The 17,134-nt window shown below is 38.3% G+C and overlaps 1 protein-coding gene across 1 annotated transcript in view; it reads left to right on the top strand.

The window, feature by feature from the left end:
• Positions 1-16,588, top strand: part of MS4A13 (membrane spanning 4-domains A13) — a 30,281-nt gene extending 13,693 nt beyond the window's left edge. The window contains exons 5-6 of the mRNA XM_053923837.1: positions 3,760-3,855; positions 16,349-16,588. Coding sequence (XP_053779812.1) covers positions 3,760-3,855; positions 16,349-16,588 — 336 coding nt within the window. The remainder of the gene's footprint in view (positions 1-3,759; positions 3,856-16,348) is intronic.
• Positions 16,589-17,134: the final 546 nt, after the last annotated feature.

The raw sequence follows: 17,134 nt of genomic DNA, 5'->3' as shown, positions 1-17,134 counted from the left end.
GAACCCCTTTGTAGGTAACTGTGTCCTTTTCTCTTGCTGCTTCTAAGATTCTCTCCTTCTGTTTCATCTTGGCTAATATAATTATGATGTGCCTTGGTGTGTTCCTCCTTGGGTCCAGCTTCTTTGGGACTCTCTGAGCTTCCTGGACTTCCTGGAAGTCTATTTCCTTCACCACATTGGGGAAGTTCTCTTTCATTATTTGTTCAAATAAGTTTTCAAATTTTTGCTTTTCCTCCTGTCCTTCGGGTAACCCTATAATTCGGATGTTGGAACATTTAAAGATGTCCTGGAGGTTCCTAAGCCCCTCCTCATTTTTTTGAATTGTTTCTTCATTCTTTTCTGGTTGAATGTTTCTTTCTTCCTTCTGGTCCACACCATTGATTTGAGTTCCAGTTTCCTTCTCGTCACTATTGATTTCCTGCACATTTTCCTTTGCTTCTCTTAGCATAGCCTTCACTTTTTCCTCTAATTTGCGACCAAATTCAACCAATTCTGTGAAGTTCCTGATTACCAGTGTTTTGAACTGTGCATCTGATAGGTTGGGTATCTCTTCGTTGCTTAGTTGTATTTTTTCTGGAGCTTTGATCTGTTTTTTCATTTGGGCCATTTTTTTTGTCTTGGTGCTTCTGTTACTTAAAGGGGCGGAGCTTTAGGTGTTTCCCGGGGCGGGGTAACGCTGGTTGCTGCACTGTGACGCTGTATGTGGGGGAGGGGCGGAGAGGGAGCAATGGGGGCTTGCTCCACTCTCCACCGGATTTCAGTCACTCCCTCCGCTACCCACAATCAAATTGGGCCCTTCTGGTGCTGTTTCCCAAGTGGGTAGGGTTTGTGTACGTTCTAGGACCCTGTGCGTCTCTCCAATGAACTCTCCTGTGAGGCTGTGAGTTTCTCCTGCCGCCGCCTCAACCCCCACAGGTGTTTTCAATCAGTGGTTTGAGGCTTCATTTCCCTGCGCTGGAGCCCTGGTTTGTGAGGTCTGTCACCCAGTCCACCAACTGCTGCCTCACAAGCCAGCTGCAGCTTTGCCCACCCCGCTCCACAATCCGCTACCTCACTGGGTCCACTAGCTGCAGTCTTGCCGGGGGTCCTTTCCACCTGGCTGCACACCTCCCCCACTCCTACCGGTCTGGGTGAGTGTTTCTTCTTTATCTCCTTGGTTGTCGGACTTCCATATAGTTCTATTTTCTGTCAGTTCTGGTTGTTTTTTGTTTTTAAATTGTTGTCCTTCTTTGGTTGTGCGAGGAGGCACAATGCCTCCATCTACCTATGCCTCCATCTTGGCTGGAAGTCCTAGGTTCAGTTTTGATAGTTGGGAGTTTATTGTCATTGTTTTGATCTTCTTTTTGTTATATAAGTCCCTTTAACATTTCATATAATAAGGTCTTGGTGATGGTGAACTCCTTAAACTTGACCTTATCTGAGAAGCACTTTATCTTCCCTCCCATTTGCTGGATAGAGTAATCTTGGATGTAAGTCCTTGCCTTTCATGACTTGGAATACTTCTTTCCAGCCCCTTCTTGCCTGTCAGGTTTCTTTTGAGTAATCGGCTGACAGTCTTATGGGAACTCCTTTGTAGGTAACTCTCTCCTTTTCTCTTGATGCTTTTAAGATTCTCTCCTTATCTTTAATCTTTGGTAATGTAATTATGATGTGATGTGGACACCGGCCTGCAATGTCCACGACGTTGTGGCTGAGATGAGACAAATTCACACAGACTACCGAGTCCTGTGGAGGAAAAGGGACAGCACGGCCACTCTCTCAAGAGAAGAGTGCCCAACCCTGCCTTGACAGGCTTTTATTTCTTTTCTGGGCACATTACCTTGAGGATGGTCCTCATTTATTATGCACAGGTTCGCCCTTAGGTGGTTACCTTTTACAGAAAACAAAGGAGACGATGTTGCTAAATACATCAAAAAAGAAGGATATTTGCAAATGTAAAGGGAAAAGTGGTTGAACTGGTTACACTCATCCTTGGAAGGTTTAGCACAGATTTTAGGGAGTTACTTTAAAGATATGCAGTAAACGTTTGCTGCCTCAATTCAGGGTGAGGGAGTTTTAGCAAAAAGCAAGTCTCAAAGTGGCCTAGGTACAATGCAGGCCTGATTCCCCACAGGAGAACCTATCCGTGGGTGTGGGTCCTGTGTGCTGGATCTCACTTTCCACTGGCCTTTTCAAGTGGGAGCTGGGCCCACGCCACGCAGAACGGTCTCCTATAATGGTGTGCCTTGGTGTGTGCTTCCTCGGATCCAACTTCTTTGGGACTCTCTGAGCTTCCTGGACTTCCTAGAAGTCTATTTCCTTTGCCAGATTGGGAAAGTTCTCTTTCATTATTTTTTCAAATAAGTTTTCAATTTCTTGCTCTTCCTCTTCTCCTTCTGGTACCACTATAATTCAGATGTTGGAACTTTTAAAGTTGTCCTAGAGGTTCCTAAGCCTCTCCTCATTTTTTTTTTTTTGAATTCTTGTTTTCTTCATTCTGTTCTGGTTGAATGTTTATTTCTTCTTTGTGTTTCAAATTGTTGATTTGAATCCCAGTTTCCTTCCCTTCACTGTTGGTGCCCTGTATATTTTCCTTTATTTCACTTTGCATAGCCTTCACTTCTTCCTCTATTTTGTGCCTATACTCAACCATTTCTGTGAGCATCCTGATTACCAGTGTTTTGAACTGTGCATCTGATAGGTTGGTTATCTCCTCATTGCTTATTTCTTTTTCTGGCGTTTTGATTTGTTCTTTCATTTAGGCCATATTCCTTTGTCTTGGCGCACCTGTTATGATTTAAGGGGTGGAGCCTTAGGCACTTGTCAGGGCAGGGCAACCCAGTTCAAGTAGTTTTTGGTGCTGTATGTGGGGGATGGATCTAAGAGGAAACAATGCCACTTGCTAGGTTCTTGGCCAGCTTTCAGTCACTTCCCTTGCTACCCATAAGCAAATTGGGCCCTTTGGTGCTAATTCCTGGGTGGGTGGGCTTGTGTATGTTCTAGGACCTAGTGGCTTTCTCCAACAAACTCTCCTGTGAGGCTGGGAGTTTCTCCCACTGACTCAACCCCCATGCTTTTACAGTCAGAGGTTGAGGCTTTAGTTTCCCACCCTGGGACCCTGGTTGCATGGTCTGTCTTGCTCCCCAGTTGTGTCTTCAGCTTATCCACAGGCTAATGTGGGGCTGCCTGGTCCACCAGCCTCCACCTTGCCTACCTGGTACACTGCCTTGCTGCGCATCCTCTCTTCCATGGTTTCCAGTCTCCTCGCCTCCTACCAGTCTGGGTGAATGTTTCTTCTTTAACTCCTTGGTTGTCAGACTTCCATACAGTTTGATTTTCTGGCAGTTCTGGTTGATTTTTGTTTTTAAATTGGTTGTTGTCCTTCTTTTGGTTGTGCAGAGAAGCAAAGCATATCTACCTTCACCTCCATCTTGGTTGGAAGTCCTGGAAAGTCAAATCTTCTTAACTGAAGAGTTTGGATAGTGAGTTCACTATAGGGATTTTGTGTGAAGAGAATAATGAAAATGAAGAGTTGTAAGAAGTGAGACAGAATAGAGAGTGATGAAGATCAAGATTGGGAGCTGTAGATAATGAATCAGGGGAATAAAAGCTAGGAAAAGTATAGCAGAAGACAAAAGAGTAGAAACGTCTGGGGAAAGCAAATAGTAAAAGAGGCTTATTTATTCTTCCTATTTTCCTCTCATACTAGGAGCTCCTTCCCTGAACATAGTTGCTCTTACTAAAATAATAACGGAAATTTCTCCTGTTTTCTGGTTTCAGAAACTTGGGAGGGAAGTTTCTCGGATTTTGCTGTCCTCCTATTCCTTGGAATTAGCTATTGCATTTACGTACTGCATCTTTGGCTGTATTGAGTTGGTAAGTGTTTATCTACTCTTTAGCATATTAATAGAGGTTGATTTTAGTAAGCACATTCTATGAGGAGATGAAGTGCACTGATACAGTATGTTTAGAATTACTAAAATGGAATATGTGATAATATATTTTTTAAATTTTTTCTTCATCTTACTGTTTATGAAATTACAAAAGGAATACTTGAAGTAAAAGTAAAAAATTAGAGTAAAAGTTATTGTCTTCTTAATGCAATCTTTGTCATACCCACACATGCAAATCTACACAAGAAGACACACACACAAAAAGTTTTCTTTGTTACTAATTGTATGATCATACTCATATTGTTTGGTCACATGCATTTTTCTCAACTGTCATAAAAATCTTTTCATTATAAAGCATATCTAAACAATGCCTTTTAATAGTATCATACTTTTCCTTAGATTTTATTTTAACATTCCTTTATTGCTGCATATTTAGCTTTCTTCCAATTTTTTAAATTATAAATAATGACACAGTAAACATCTCAATACATATGTCTTTGCATGTAAGACTAGCGTTTCTGTTAGTAGTTGATTTGTTTAAGTGTACAGTTGACCCTTGAACAACACAGGGGTTAAGTGAGCTGAGCCCCCGTGCAGTTGAAATCCTGTGTGTAACTTTTGACTCCCCCCAAATTTAACTACTAAAAGCCTACTGCTGACCTTACTGATACATAAACAGTCAATTAACACCTGTTTTTTATGTTATATGTGTTATATACTGTATCATTATAATAAAGTAAGCTAGAAAAAATTATTACTAAGAAAGTTATAAGGAAGAAAAATACATTTATAGGACTGTATTTATCGATACTGTAAGTTTGGGCCATCTGTTTACAAGATGAATTGTCTGTGAGCACCTGCGTCAGTATTGTCTTACAGGTTATGCATATTACTGACACTAGACATCAAAAATGAAAATATGTGAAAAAATTCATATTTTATAGGGTTAATGATTTATGCATTGATAGTGAAAAACAGCAATATGATTGCTAGTGTAATGGATATGATTGCCTCCCAGTATCTCAGCCTATATTCTAATGATTAAATCACTACAAAATCTTTGTTAAATACAATATTATAGTCATATTCATAATACAGTATTAGAAACATTGTTCCACTTTTTAAAAGCCATTTACATGGGATGACAGGCTGATACGCAGTTTCTCCAATGATGAGAGAGAAAGAGGCATACTCTGCAGTACTATAGTTCTGTAATGACTGTGTTGTAATCATTCTCTGGACTTTCATGATGCTCTCTTGGTCAGGGTTCTATTCCATAGCATTGAAAATCCTTTCCATAAAGTTCCATGTTACCCTGTATAATGATGACCCTTAAAGGTCCTTTTGATCCTCTGATGTAGAGGCTGAATCAGAGATGTTGTGTTTGGGGTCAAGTAGTCCACTTCAGCACTTTCAATGCTGAACTCATGGGGTTCCTGGTGGCCAGGTGCACTGTCCAATATCAAAAGAACTTTAAAAGGTAGTTGCTTGCTGGCTAGGTACTTCCTAACTACAGGGAAAATGAGCTATGGAGCCAATCCAGAAAAAGGGGTTTTGTTGTCCAGGCCTCCTTTCCCGAAAGCCTAGCAGCTGGTGTTTATCTTTCCCAAGGCTTAGCGGGGGAGCAGCTTTATAGATAAGAGTGGTCCTGATCATAAACTCGACTGTATTTGCACAAAACAGTAGAGTTAGTCTATCTTTTCCTGCCTTAGATCCTGGTGCTCTTTTCTCTTCTTTACTAATAATGTCCTCTGTGGCTTTTTATTTTTTTTTAACAGTATAGGATACTTTCATCTTCATTAAAAACCTGTTCAGTCAGATATACTTTCTCTTCATGATTTTCTTAATGGCTTCTTGGAATTCATCTTCCCCTTGGTCAGCAGAAGCTGCTTCTCCTGTTACCTCTTTCTAAAATTATCAAACTCTCCTTTAAATTAAATTCTCCAGCTCTAGCTCCTTCACCTTCTTTTGCTTTAAGTTGTCGTATGATGACTTTGTTTTTTCTTGAATCACATGAGAGTCTGAGGGTAAGCAGTTCTTAAGGCAATGCTGCACCCACACAAAAGCTGCATTTTCAATACAAGAGAAAAAGATATTTCACAACAAATGCAAGGTTTTTGTGCCTGCTGTCATAGCTGCAGTGGCAGTGTCACAAATTTCCTTTTGTTTTCACATTTGGATTTCTTTATCTTGAAATGGTGGGCAGCCACAGCCGCAGACCTCCATCTGTGGATGTGTGGTAGATACCACACAAGTCAACTTTTTCTTGGAATGTCATGGCCCTTCTCTGCTCCTTGGGACCACTTCCAGCATCATCAACATTGGGTCCCGTGGTGTTATTCATAGTTTACAATATCACACCTAACACAATGAAAAATATGTAACAACTGTGAGATCACTTTTTACTGCAGACTCAATACACTGGAGAGAAAAAGCCATGTTGAGTTGATTAGCATCACATGACATCTAAGCAGATACTTGCAACACCTGAGCTCACCACAGTGACACCAGGAGATGGCTACAAAATTATTACAATGGTGCAGTAAGAACTACAGTTAATTTTATGCAGTTAGGATCTAATGTGGCGTCTGTTTGTTTACATTTCTCTCAACTGTAAATGGTTCTATGTATAGTCAGTGTTTTATGCATAAGTTATGATACATTGGAATGTAGTATAATAACTTGTGTATAGTTTATGCTAGCAAGTGATAAAATGGACTGCTGTCTACATATATTTTATGCGCACATGACATACCTAACTTTTCTCACTTTTTTCAATGTTTCTACTCTAAACAATTCATCTCTTTTTTCAAATTGTCACAAATCTCTAAAAAGTTTTCCAATATATTTATTGAAAAGAATCTTCAGTTCCAACCTGTATTGTTTAAGTGTCAACTGTTATTGCAAGTTTAATAACATCCCAAATTGCTGTAATAATTCACAGTACCACAAAAGTTAATGCAAATGATTTATTTTCTCACAGCTTAAAAAGACTATATATATATTTACTGATTCTTTCACAGCTATTTATAGAGAGCTTCTACATATTAGGCATTGTAATAGGCACTAAGGATGCAGTGAGTAACAAGACAGCATTCCTATCCTCAGGGAGTTTGCATTCCAGTGGGGAGAAGGACAATAGACACATGCACAATAATTTCAGGAAGTGGAAAAGTGTTATGAAGTAAAATAAAACAGTAAAGAGATAAATCCACAGGATGCTAAGGGGAAAGCATTCTAAGCAGAGACTAATCAAAGTGCAGAAGTAACTATGAGGCTACATGGAAAAACGGTTTTCCAAGAATAGAAAATGTGTGGGACTTCCAGAATTGTTGAGTGAGGATCTGGCAAATGTCCCAAAAAAGAAAGATAAAACTGGAGAGAATTGTCAATAAACAATTTTTAACTATTCTGGACACTTATCAACGAATACAACACATGAGAAGTATTTAAGAAAATTTGCTAAACCTCAGTAAGAACAGTGGATGTGTCTGACATTTTAGCTTGGTGCTACTCTGATTTTTCTCAACCACTCCCCACCCCCGAGCAGGTTCCATTTTGCAGAAGTTTATCTGGGTGAGTCAGACTGTGAAGACCAGCAGTCTCACTACTGGAGAGGGCTGATTTTATTTGTAGGAAAGTTCCATGACCAGAGGTGTTGTTATAACAGTAGAGATCTCAGTGGCAAACAATCTGGAAAAGCCTATATAACATCTAGTCTAACTGAGATCACAATACTTGTTGGGACAAGAAGTTGACTGGTAACTGGTTAGAAACTCAAAAGGAAATTCTGAGAACAAGAGAGCCAAAGTGGGCCTTGGTGATATCCTACTTATCCCTGTGGTCTGGGAGATTATAGATGTGCTAAGGGCTATCTATGCCTGCACTGAGGAGGCTGGAAAGGGTCTTAGTACACTAATTACACCTGGCTGAATAAGAGGCCTTGCAAACACAGAATAAAAGCTGGGGCAGATTTACAAATAGTTTAAACTTTGAATAGATTCCTTAAGCTACACTTATTCATTGACAAAGGGTGGATCCCACTGCAAGAGATCGGACTCCACAATATTAGTGTAGGGGAGTCACAAAAGATGGCAATAACAACCCTCCTGGGGAGGATGAAGCAATCAGAACCCAAAGATGTTACAGTATATCCTCTAACATATCCATTTTAAACAATAAAATATGGCATGCAAAGAATGAGAAATAATGAACCATACACTTGAAAAACCCCCATCTTTTGGGGGGAGAGGAAGACAAATGTTGAATTTCACCAAGAAAGACTTCAAAGACTAAAGGAAAATATGTTTAAAGAGTGGATGATAATAACTCATCAAATAAGAATATCAATGTCTATTTTCTTGATTGTGGTGATGGTATCACAGTGTTTGCATATGTCTGAATTTATCAAATTATACACATTAAATATGTGCAGTTCTTTGTATATCAATTACATCTCAATGAATCTGTTTAATTTTTAAAATAAAATATAAGTGAAAGAGATATAAATTATTAAAAAGAACCAAATGGAAATCCTGGAGTTTAAAAATAGAGTTGCTAAAATGGAGAAACTTATTAGAGGAGCTCAAGAACAGATTTGAGCTGGCAGAAGACAAAATCAGCAAACATAACAGAACAATATACATTTTCCAGGCTGAAGAACAGGGGGAGAAAAGGACAAGAAAAATTAACAAAGCCTCAGAGATCTTTGGGACACCATCTAATGCACCTACACATGAATAATGAGATTCCAAAAAATGAGAGAACAGAAAAAAATGAATGTAAAATGGCCAAAATTTCCCCAAATTTAATGAAAAATATTATTCTGTACATTAGGAAGCTCAGTAGTCTCCAATTAGAATAAACACAAAGAGATTCACTCCTAGACACTTCAGAGCCAAATTGATTAAAAAAAATTAAGAGAAAATCTTTAAAGCAAGAGAAAAATGATTATTCATGTACAATGTAACCACAATAAGACTTTTCATCAGAAACAATGGAGTCCTGAAGGTGGTGGAATAGCATAGTAAAGTATTGGAGGAAAAAACAGCACGAATTCTCTTTTAAAACTATTCTTCAAAAATGAAGGTGAAATAAAGATACACATGATGGAAAAAGACAGAGACTGTGTGGCTAACTGCTTTACAAGAAACACCAAAGGAAGTTCTTTAAACTGAAAGAAAGCAATACCAGATGGAATACAAATACACATGAAGAAATAAAGAACATCAGTAAAGGTAATTATGTAGATGGCTATAAAAAACAGTATATTTTTTGGTGTTTCCTTAACTGATTTAAATACTATGGCATAAATTGCACTGGGCCCACCCAGGTAATCTTAATCTCCTTATTTTAAGGTCATGTTATTATCAATCTTAATTCCATCATCACGACTCTACTCAACTGTACCTTGTAGCATGAAAGCAGCCATAGACCATACATAAATGAATGGATATGCCTTTGTTCCAATAAGACTTTACCACACAGGTGGTGGCCCAAATTTCGTCCAGATGCCAGTTTGCCAACCCCTATTCTATAGATATATTTTTTCTCTGTTTTTTTCTATGAAATTTTAAAAGACTTAAGGTTACAAAAGCAGTAACTGTAACAATCTATTACGTGTATGGCATAGGTAGGTGTAATATGCATGACAATAATAACACAAAAGAAGGGGGAAGGAACAGACCTACATGAGAACAAAGTTTCTGTATTTTACTGGGATTGAATTAGCATTCATCTGAAGCAGATTATGACAAATTAAGATGCATATTGTAATCCCTAGACCAATGACTAAGAAAACTCAAAAAATATATAATTTTTTTGAGTTTTCTTACTATACTATAGTAAAAATCATATAGTAAAAATCATATAGTAAAAATCAACAAAGAAGTTAAGATGATACACAGAAAGTATTTAATTTTTTTAAAAAACAGGTAAAGGAAGAACATAAAGTACATGAGACATATAGAAAACAAATAGAAGCTATTCAACACAAATCAAATCCTTTCAATAGTAATATTAAGGTAAAAGTACAATAAAATATTAAGTACTTAACAGAATGACTAACTTTCACAATATAATTTTAAATGATGGTAATGGCTGCTGCATAAAAATGTCTCACACATTCCCAGTTGGAATATAAATTATATACATTTGGGGCACTAAGTACCAAAAGCTAAGGTGTGCACACCCTACCAGTAACTTCAGTCCGTAGTATACATCCAGTAGAAATGTGTGCACATATGCATATACTACCAAATATTCTTCCAGGAAATTTATATATGTACTTCATATATATACTTTACAGTAGCTCCAAAGTATAAACAATGCAAGTGGATGTATGGTAAATATATTGAGATATATTACTCTAATAAAATTCTACATAGTAGTTACAATGAACTACACCTATATTTAACAACATGGATGAGTCTCATATATATAATGTTGAGTATAAGAAGTCAGACACAAAAGCATGCTTTATGATTCTATTCACATGAAGTTTGAAACCAGGCAAAACTAAACTATAATCTTTAGGGGAGAATACAAGCTAGCTGGTAAAACTAGAAAGAAAAGAAAAGCTTAATTACCTAAAAGTCAAAATCACAGTTACTTTTGAAGGGAAGGAATAGGTAGTAGGTGGGAAATACCGTGACAAGGTGACTTTTCGGATGCTGGCAACTGTTCACTTTAAGGGAGACCATGAATGTTTTTCATTATAGAAATCTAGAAGGAAAGCAGAAGTTACAAGTAGCCCAACAGGAATTAAGAGAGTGGTTGTGGTGGAGATTGGGTAGAATGAGGACAAATGGCACTTTAACATTTTATTCTATAAAAATCAGGATTGCTTGTCTTTTTAAAAACCTAAGTGTTTATTACATGTATGAATTTAAGAAACATGATCTAAAAGAGGTTAATTATTTTTCAGGGTCATGGTAATGAAGATAATCTTTCAACAGTTACAGTGGAAGCTGAGAGCAACTTTTAAAAACCTTGGAAACGTGAGATTTTTTCTGGTGCCCAGACCTGATGTGAATCCTAACGATATCTCTGCATAACAACGTTGCTTCAAAACCTACAGATTTTGTGCAAAAGAAAATACAAAACAAGATGGATTTTTTCTTCTCAGTATTCAAGAAATTTCTTTGCACATATTTTCGTAGGCGTTAAGTGAAAAGTTTTTTCCTATTTAAATCTGACATTCTTACAAGGAAGAATTTTTTTCTAGGCACTCTGAAAAGCTTTCAACTCTCCCTAGTGGAGTTTTCCTAAGACACCACAAACAAGATCTGTGATTTTTCTCTAGAGTGCAGACTATGAAGACTTGGGAGCATGATACTGTACAATTCTCAGGGAAACTTTAAATAATTTATGCCCCTATGAGTAAAGAGTACATTTCACTCTTAGTTCTACCTAACCTAGCTTCCACCTGAATAAAGAATGAATCAAAAGGCATCCAATTGATAGTCCCTTCATTGTTCTTGTTTGACTTCCCATTAAAGTTTCTTTCTGCCCTGCTGGGGTCAGTACACGGCTCTCCCAGCACCTGCAACAAGGGCTGGCCGGGGGAATGTGTACTGTTCTAAGAATGGATTGTAACTCCTTTTTTATCTCCTTTTGGGAGTGGCTTCTTGTCCTGTGACTGCTTCTTGACCTTTTCCTTCTGCAAATACCCATTGAAGTGATGTAGCTCCAGGCCACACGTAAGTTTCTGCAACCTGGACTCCTGCTGCCTTTGTCTGGGACCCCTTTTAATGAGCCTCAGACTGGAGGAGGTGCGGTTTGTCTCACTCCCACTTGGTGCTGTCTCCTGTAATGTGAGTAATGAATGGCGTGTCCACATCTGCTAGTCCTCTGGGTGTTTTTTTTAGTTGTTGTTGTTTTTTTTAATATCACGAACACTTAAGCAGCTCCCTGGTTTGGAACTCCTGAGGTACACCTGCAAATCTCTGCTGTCTTTCTTCCCTTTCATTCCCCCTTGCTTCTTACTTTTTATCATTGTTTGGATCATCTGGTCAGTTTTTTCCCTATGAAAATAGACTGATTTTCCACTATGAGAATTTCCCAAGGATAAATTCTGAATTCAGATTTGCCCTCTCTTTTAATATGGAACAGGACTACAGAAAGTCTTGCTCAGCAATGTTAATCATGCCAGTGATACATGTAGTTCCCTTTTAAATATGCTGCTGTTTTTCATTTGTTCCTGCTTTGTCTCTCAAGAAGCTTCATCAATTGTTATCTTAATGCTATAAATGAAGATTTCATGCTTCTCAGAATTTCAGTTCTTGGCTCATGTCTATCATTTCTATACATTGATTGTCTACTGTGCACCCATGAACATATTAAACTGTGGAGTATGAAAACTTAATAAGGTACCTCACTGCAAAAAGGTTTTATTTTAGGGTAAGAAACTAATAAGTAAATCAAGACTATGCAGTGCAATACATGTATTAACAGAAGCATGAAAAACTGGAAGTAGCACAGGAGAGGAAATGATCCTTCTCTGGGAAAGAGGAGGGAATACAGCCTTACGCAGGATACAGCTGCCGAGCTGGGGATTGATCATTTACCAAGCGGAATGAAAGGCAGGAGGACATTTCAAATAGAAAGATTAACTCAAGTGAAAACAGAAATGTGAGAAAGATCGTAGTACAATTCATTAGCCAAAGTAAATATGTATCATTAAAACAATGACAGGAATAAGTCAAGAGGGAAAGTTGGAGAGGTAGTTAGAGGCTAGATGATAAAGAAGTCAAATCATTAAATATTGACAACTCAAGTATTGAACTATATCTTGCAGACCGTGGTTAAGTCACTGAAGAGTTTTTAAATAGGGAAATAATAGGCTTGGATTTACACTTGAGAAAAATGTTAAATAGGGGGAAATACATTAGACAGGATACATTTCGTAACAACCAGAAGGTAGAAGAGAGTAATGGGTAGCTATTGCAATGATTCAGACCAAGAAGTGAAAAAGAGAGAGTAGGTTTTAGTGTTGTTGACTTCTTAAACATAAAGCATGAAGGAAATAGTTTAAAATAACTCCTCAGTTTCTAGTTCGGACGACACCTGCATTGGTATAAAATGTAGAAGATGCAGCAGGATTCAATGAAATAATAAATTCCGTTTTGCGCAAGTTGAATTTACAATAACTATGAGACTTTAACATAGAGATGTCTATGTTAAAGTCTATTAGGCAGTTGAAAATACATATCTGGGGGTTGGAGAAAGTTAAGCTATGTATGGAGAGATGGATTGTGACTATAATTAAAAATATGAGAGGGTTTCCATTTCCCCCAATTAAGAACCAGATTCTTGCAGCCCAAGTCTCCTACAAAGAATACAACAAAAGCAAGCCAAATTTTTTAAACACCATCTGTTTGAAGGTATTGGAGACCTAGGATTTAAGGGAGATTGGATTTAAGAAGCCAAGAACAGGAGCTGAAATGAAGAGATGATCTAGCCTTTTGGCATAGCTTTTCCCTCAGATGCATTTCCTGAGCCACAAACAACAGCTGAGAGGTTAAAAAGCTGAGAAGAGCTTCTAAAATTCTTACAGGGTTGTTTAGACAGCAATTGGAGCTCAGGCTTACCGGAACAGTGAGACACTCCCAAGTACCCAGGACTTTCCGTTGTGTTCCCTACAACGGCTGTATCTATTAGCAAATGTAAGCAAAAATGCGCCATTACTCTCATAAGACTGATGCTCAGACCCAAATCAGCTCCGTTACAGACTGTAGTAAAGTGAGCCTCCCCCAAATATAACATTCTACCAAAGCAAAAGAAATCATTTCAGGAAGAAAATAACATCATCCCGGGCATCAAATCATCACTACAGTGCTTCATAATGTTTGGTATTCGGTAAAAGTAAAACAAGGATTAAAATCCAAGAAAAACACAGGCCCATGATAGATACCTTAACCTAATTATATTCAAGGACAAGATTTTAGCAGAGAAGTGAAAATTATAAAAATCAAATAGAAATGAGAAATAACAGTGACTGAAATTAAGGTCTAAATATATTAATGTAACAGCAATGTAGCATAAATGATGAGAAAAAAATCAGTGAGCTAGAAAAAATAGCAGTAAGAAAAGCCAGACTGAAATATTGACAAAATGATAGAAAATGCAATGCAGACAGTGGACAGAGTAAGAGACATACACCGCTAATGAAAAGTTTTAATACCGTGTGTTGGGATTTCAGAAGGATAAAAGCCAATAGGTAATATTTGAAAATATATCTGGGAATTTTCCCAACTTGATTTAAAAAATGATATTATAGCTTCAAGAAGGGTTACAATCCTAAGCTAAGTAAATACATGGAAATCCACATCTAAGCACATCAGGGTAAAACTGCATAAAACCAGCCATAAAGAGAAAAGTCTTAAAAATAAACAAGGAGTTTCCCTTTTCATTTTGCTGATGTTTTCTTTGGCTGTGCAGAAGCTTTTTCATTTGATGTAGTCCTATTTGTTTATTCTTTCCTTTACATCCCTTGCTCTAGGGGACATAGTGGTGAAAATATTGCTGCATGGAATATCTGAAATTTTCCTGCCTATGTTCTCATCTAGGACTTCAAAGCTATTTACAATAGCCGAGTGATGGAAACAGCCTAAGGGCCCATCAGTAAATGAGTGGATCAAAAAACTGTGGTACATTTACACAATGGAATACTATATAGTAGAAAGAAAGAAGGAGCTCCTACCCTTTGCAAAAGCATGGATGGAACTGGAGAGTATTGTGCTAGGTGAAATAAGCCAGGCTGTGAAAGATAAATACCATATGATCTCCCCTATAAATGGAACCTAATCAACAAAACAAATAAGCAAAATGGAACCAGAGACATTGAAATACAGAAAAAACTAACAGTAACCAAAGGGGAAGGGGAGGGGGATAACGGAGGAAAGAAGGGGAAGGATCAAGTCAAGGAACATGTATAAAGGACCTATGGACAAAGACAACGGGGTAGGGGAGGATTGAATGTGGGAGTGGGTAGGCCAGGGGAGAGTAATGGCGGGGGGTGGGGGGGAATGGGGACAATCATAATTGCACAACAATAAACAAAAGGAAAAAAATTAAAAATAAATTTAAAAAATTCATCCCCCACCTAGCACAGTGGGGAGGCCTCCAAGAACCCTACACCTTTCTCATGAGCCCAGATACCACCCAGGTCTCTTCCTCCCCCATCAGTTCTCCTGCAATGCCCCTTCCTGACAGCACACAGAATTTGGGACTGCGTCAGCCCCTCGGGGGGGTTCTAACAACCATATCTCAAAGGGGTGTGGTGCCATTTCAGTCTCTTGCCTTCTATGCAGATTCTCTGAACTTTATCTTAGACAACAACGTCTACTTTCCAACAATTACTATGAAAAGCATCCTTTGTCCAGACCCCACCAGGCTCACCACCCAAAATGTTTCTACATTTCTGGCTGTACATTAGGCACCAATCTTTTACATTTGTATAGCCACATATGTGGTCAGAGAAGGATCCCAAGGGACTGACTGCACACCACAATTATGTTTTGTAACCACTTACACAAAGAAATGGCATAAGTTCTCTCTGCTGAAAGTATTTTCAGTTCTGATACATTAAACACCTTGTATTTTTAAATTTAGATCTCACATGATATATAATACCTGTTTATACATATTTTTAACTAAAGATATGGTTAGCAGTAACTCATAAAATCATTATTATGGGTGCTTTTTCTCTTATAAACTTTCTATAATTTCACATTATTGTATAATTAAAAACAAATACGTATAAGTTTTCGGGCTGTGGGAAATATTTTATTCATATTCAGCATCTTGGAGTGAGCGCAGAATCTCATTGGACAAAAAAGGCTATATTTGAATCATCTGTTATGGCTAAAGTCAGTATTTCATTTCTTTCTAGTAAATTAGGACATAAACCTACTATGAAGGGCTAATATAGTCAGAATTGGAAATTTGAAAATGGTCCCCCTAAACAGTTTTCCTGGGAAGTTGAAAAATCCTGTGGTAAGTGTATTCATTTTTTTTGTTTGGTTCTATGTTTGTTTGGCTTATAACTGAGTGTTTAAACAAAACTCCTATAGAAAACTGTACATAAATTTGAAGTATGTTTTCTGTATCTCAACCTTCCTAAGAAAATAGAGGTAGATAAGTATGATTTCCTCTCTCAGATATGTTTTATTCAGTATTACATATTCCCTGGGACCAAAGACATTTGGTATGTCATGATCGGCCATAGGATTAAGGACACATTGACATCTTTGGTCTCTGTATTTTATAATTTGCTGTATACAAAAAAGGCAGGATATTTTTAATGTCTTTACAAACCGACATTTTATTTTATTTTATTTCTGGAAGCATCAGTTATTAGCCCAAGAAAGGAGGGTGCAGAAGTTATTCAGTAAAGATATAAGTATTTCTGCCCTCATCTGTGTCAGCTCTCTCCCACACATCTCATTCCCTGTGCTTGTCCTGGGAGCCGACAGACTCATCGGAGCTTCAGGGCCCCCACCACGGAGGTGTCCGCGCGGGACTCCTCTCGCAGTCCCATCCCCCTTCCAAACCGCACTCTTGGCCACAACTGCGGCGTTGGAACCGCGCGAGGAGGCATGAGGGGCACCACCACCACCACCACCACCACCACCACCACCAAGGAAGCAGCCCGCACCCATGCTGCCAGGATTCCTGGAGCAGAAAGGTCTAAAAGTAAGGGTGCCACCTGCTAGAGCATGCCCCTGTAGCCCCGTGATCACGGGAATGTAGAAATCCGGGGTCGGTACCCCACATGCGGAGGGCGAGGCGTTCCCAACACTAGTTCTTGTTTGAGTTTCAATTTTGAACCATTTCTCTTATTTGCCCCCCCCACCCCCCGCTCCCGAATACACTCCTGTAGGTTTTTTGTTGCTGAGGACACAGCTTTTGAAAAAATAAAGGATATGGGCGAGGTCACATAGTAACTGGTAAGGACAAGGTTTGAACTCAAGTTTGACTCTTTCCAACTACATCTTTCTAAATTTTCTGTTTCAAGTGTCAGTGGGCCATCTCAGGGGCAACTGAAATCGTAAGAGTTCGTGATTTATGTAAATAGAAGGAAAGGTTTTTAAGTTAAAGAATTTGAAAACAAGGTCTCAGACTTTAGCTGTGGCTATAGACAAGGGGATGAAGGGGAAAAAATGACAAATCAGACATTGAAAATTCTGGAGAGTAGTTTGCCAAAGCCATCCGATTAGGAGACAAGGTAATTTAAAAAGAGAGAGAGAGAGAGAGAAACA

This window comes from Desmodus rotundus, chromosome 5 (genome assembly GCF_022682495.2).
Source record: "Desmodus rotundus isolate HL8 chromosome 5, HLdesRot8A.1, whole genome shotgun sequence".
NCBI classification, from domain to species: domain Eukaryota; kingdom Metazoa; phylum Chordata; class Mammalia; order Chiroptera; family Phyllostomidae; genus Desmodus; species Desmodus rotundus.
This window is presented reverse-complemented; position numbering and strand designations above follow the sequence as displayed.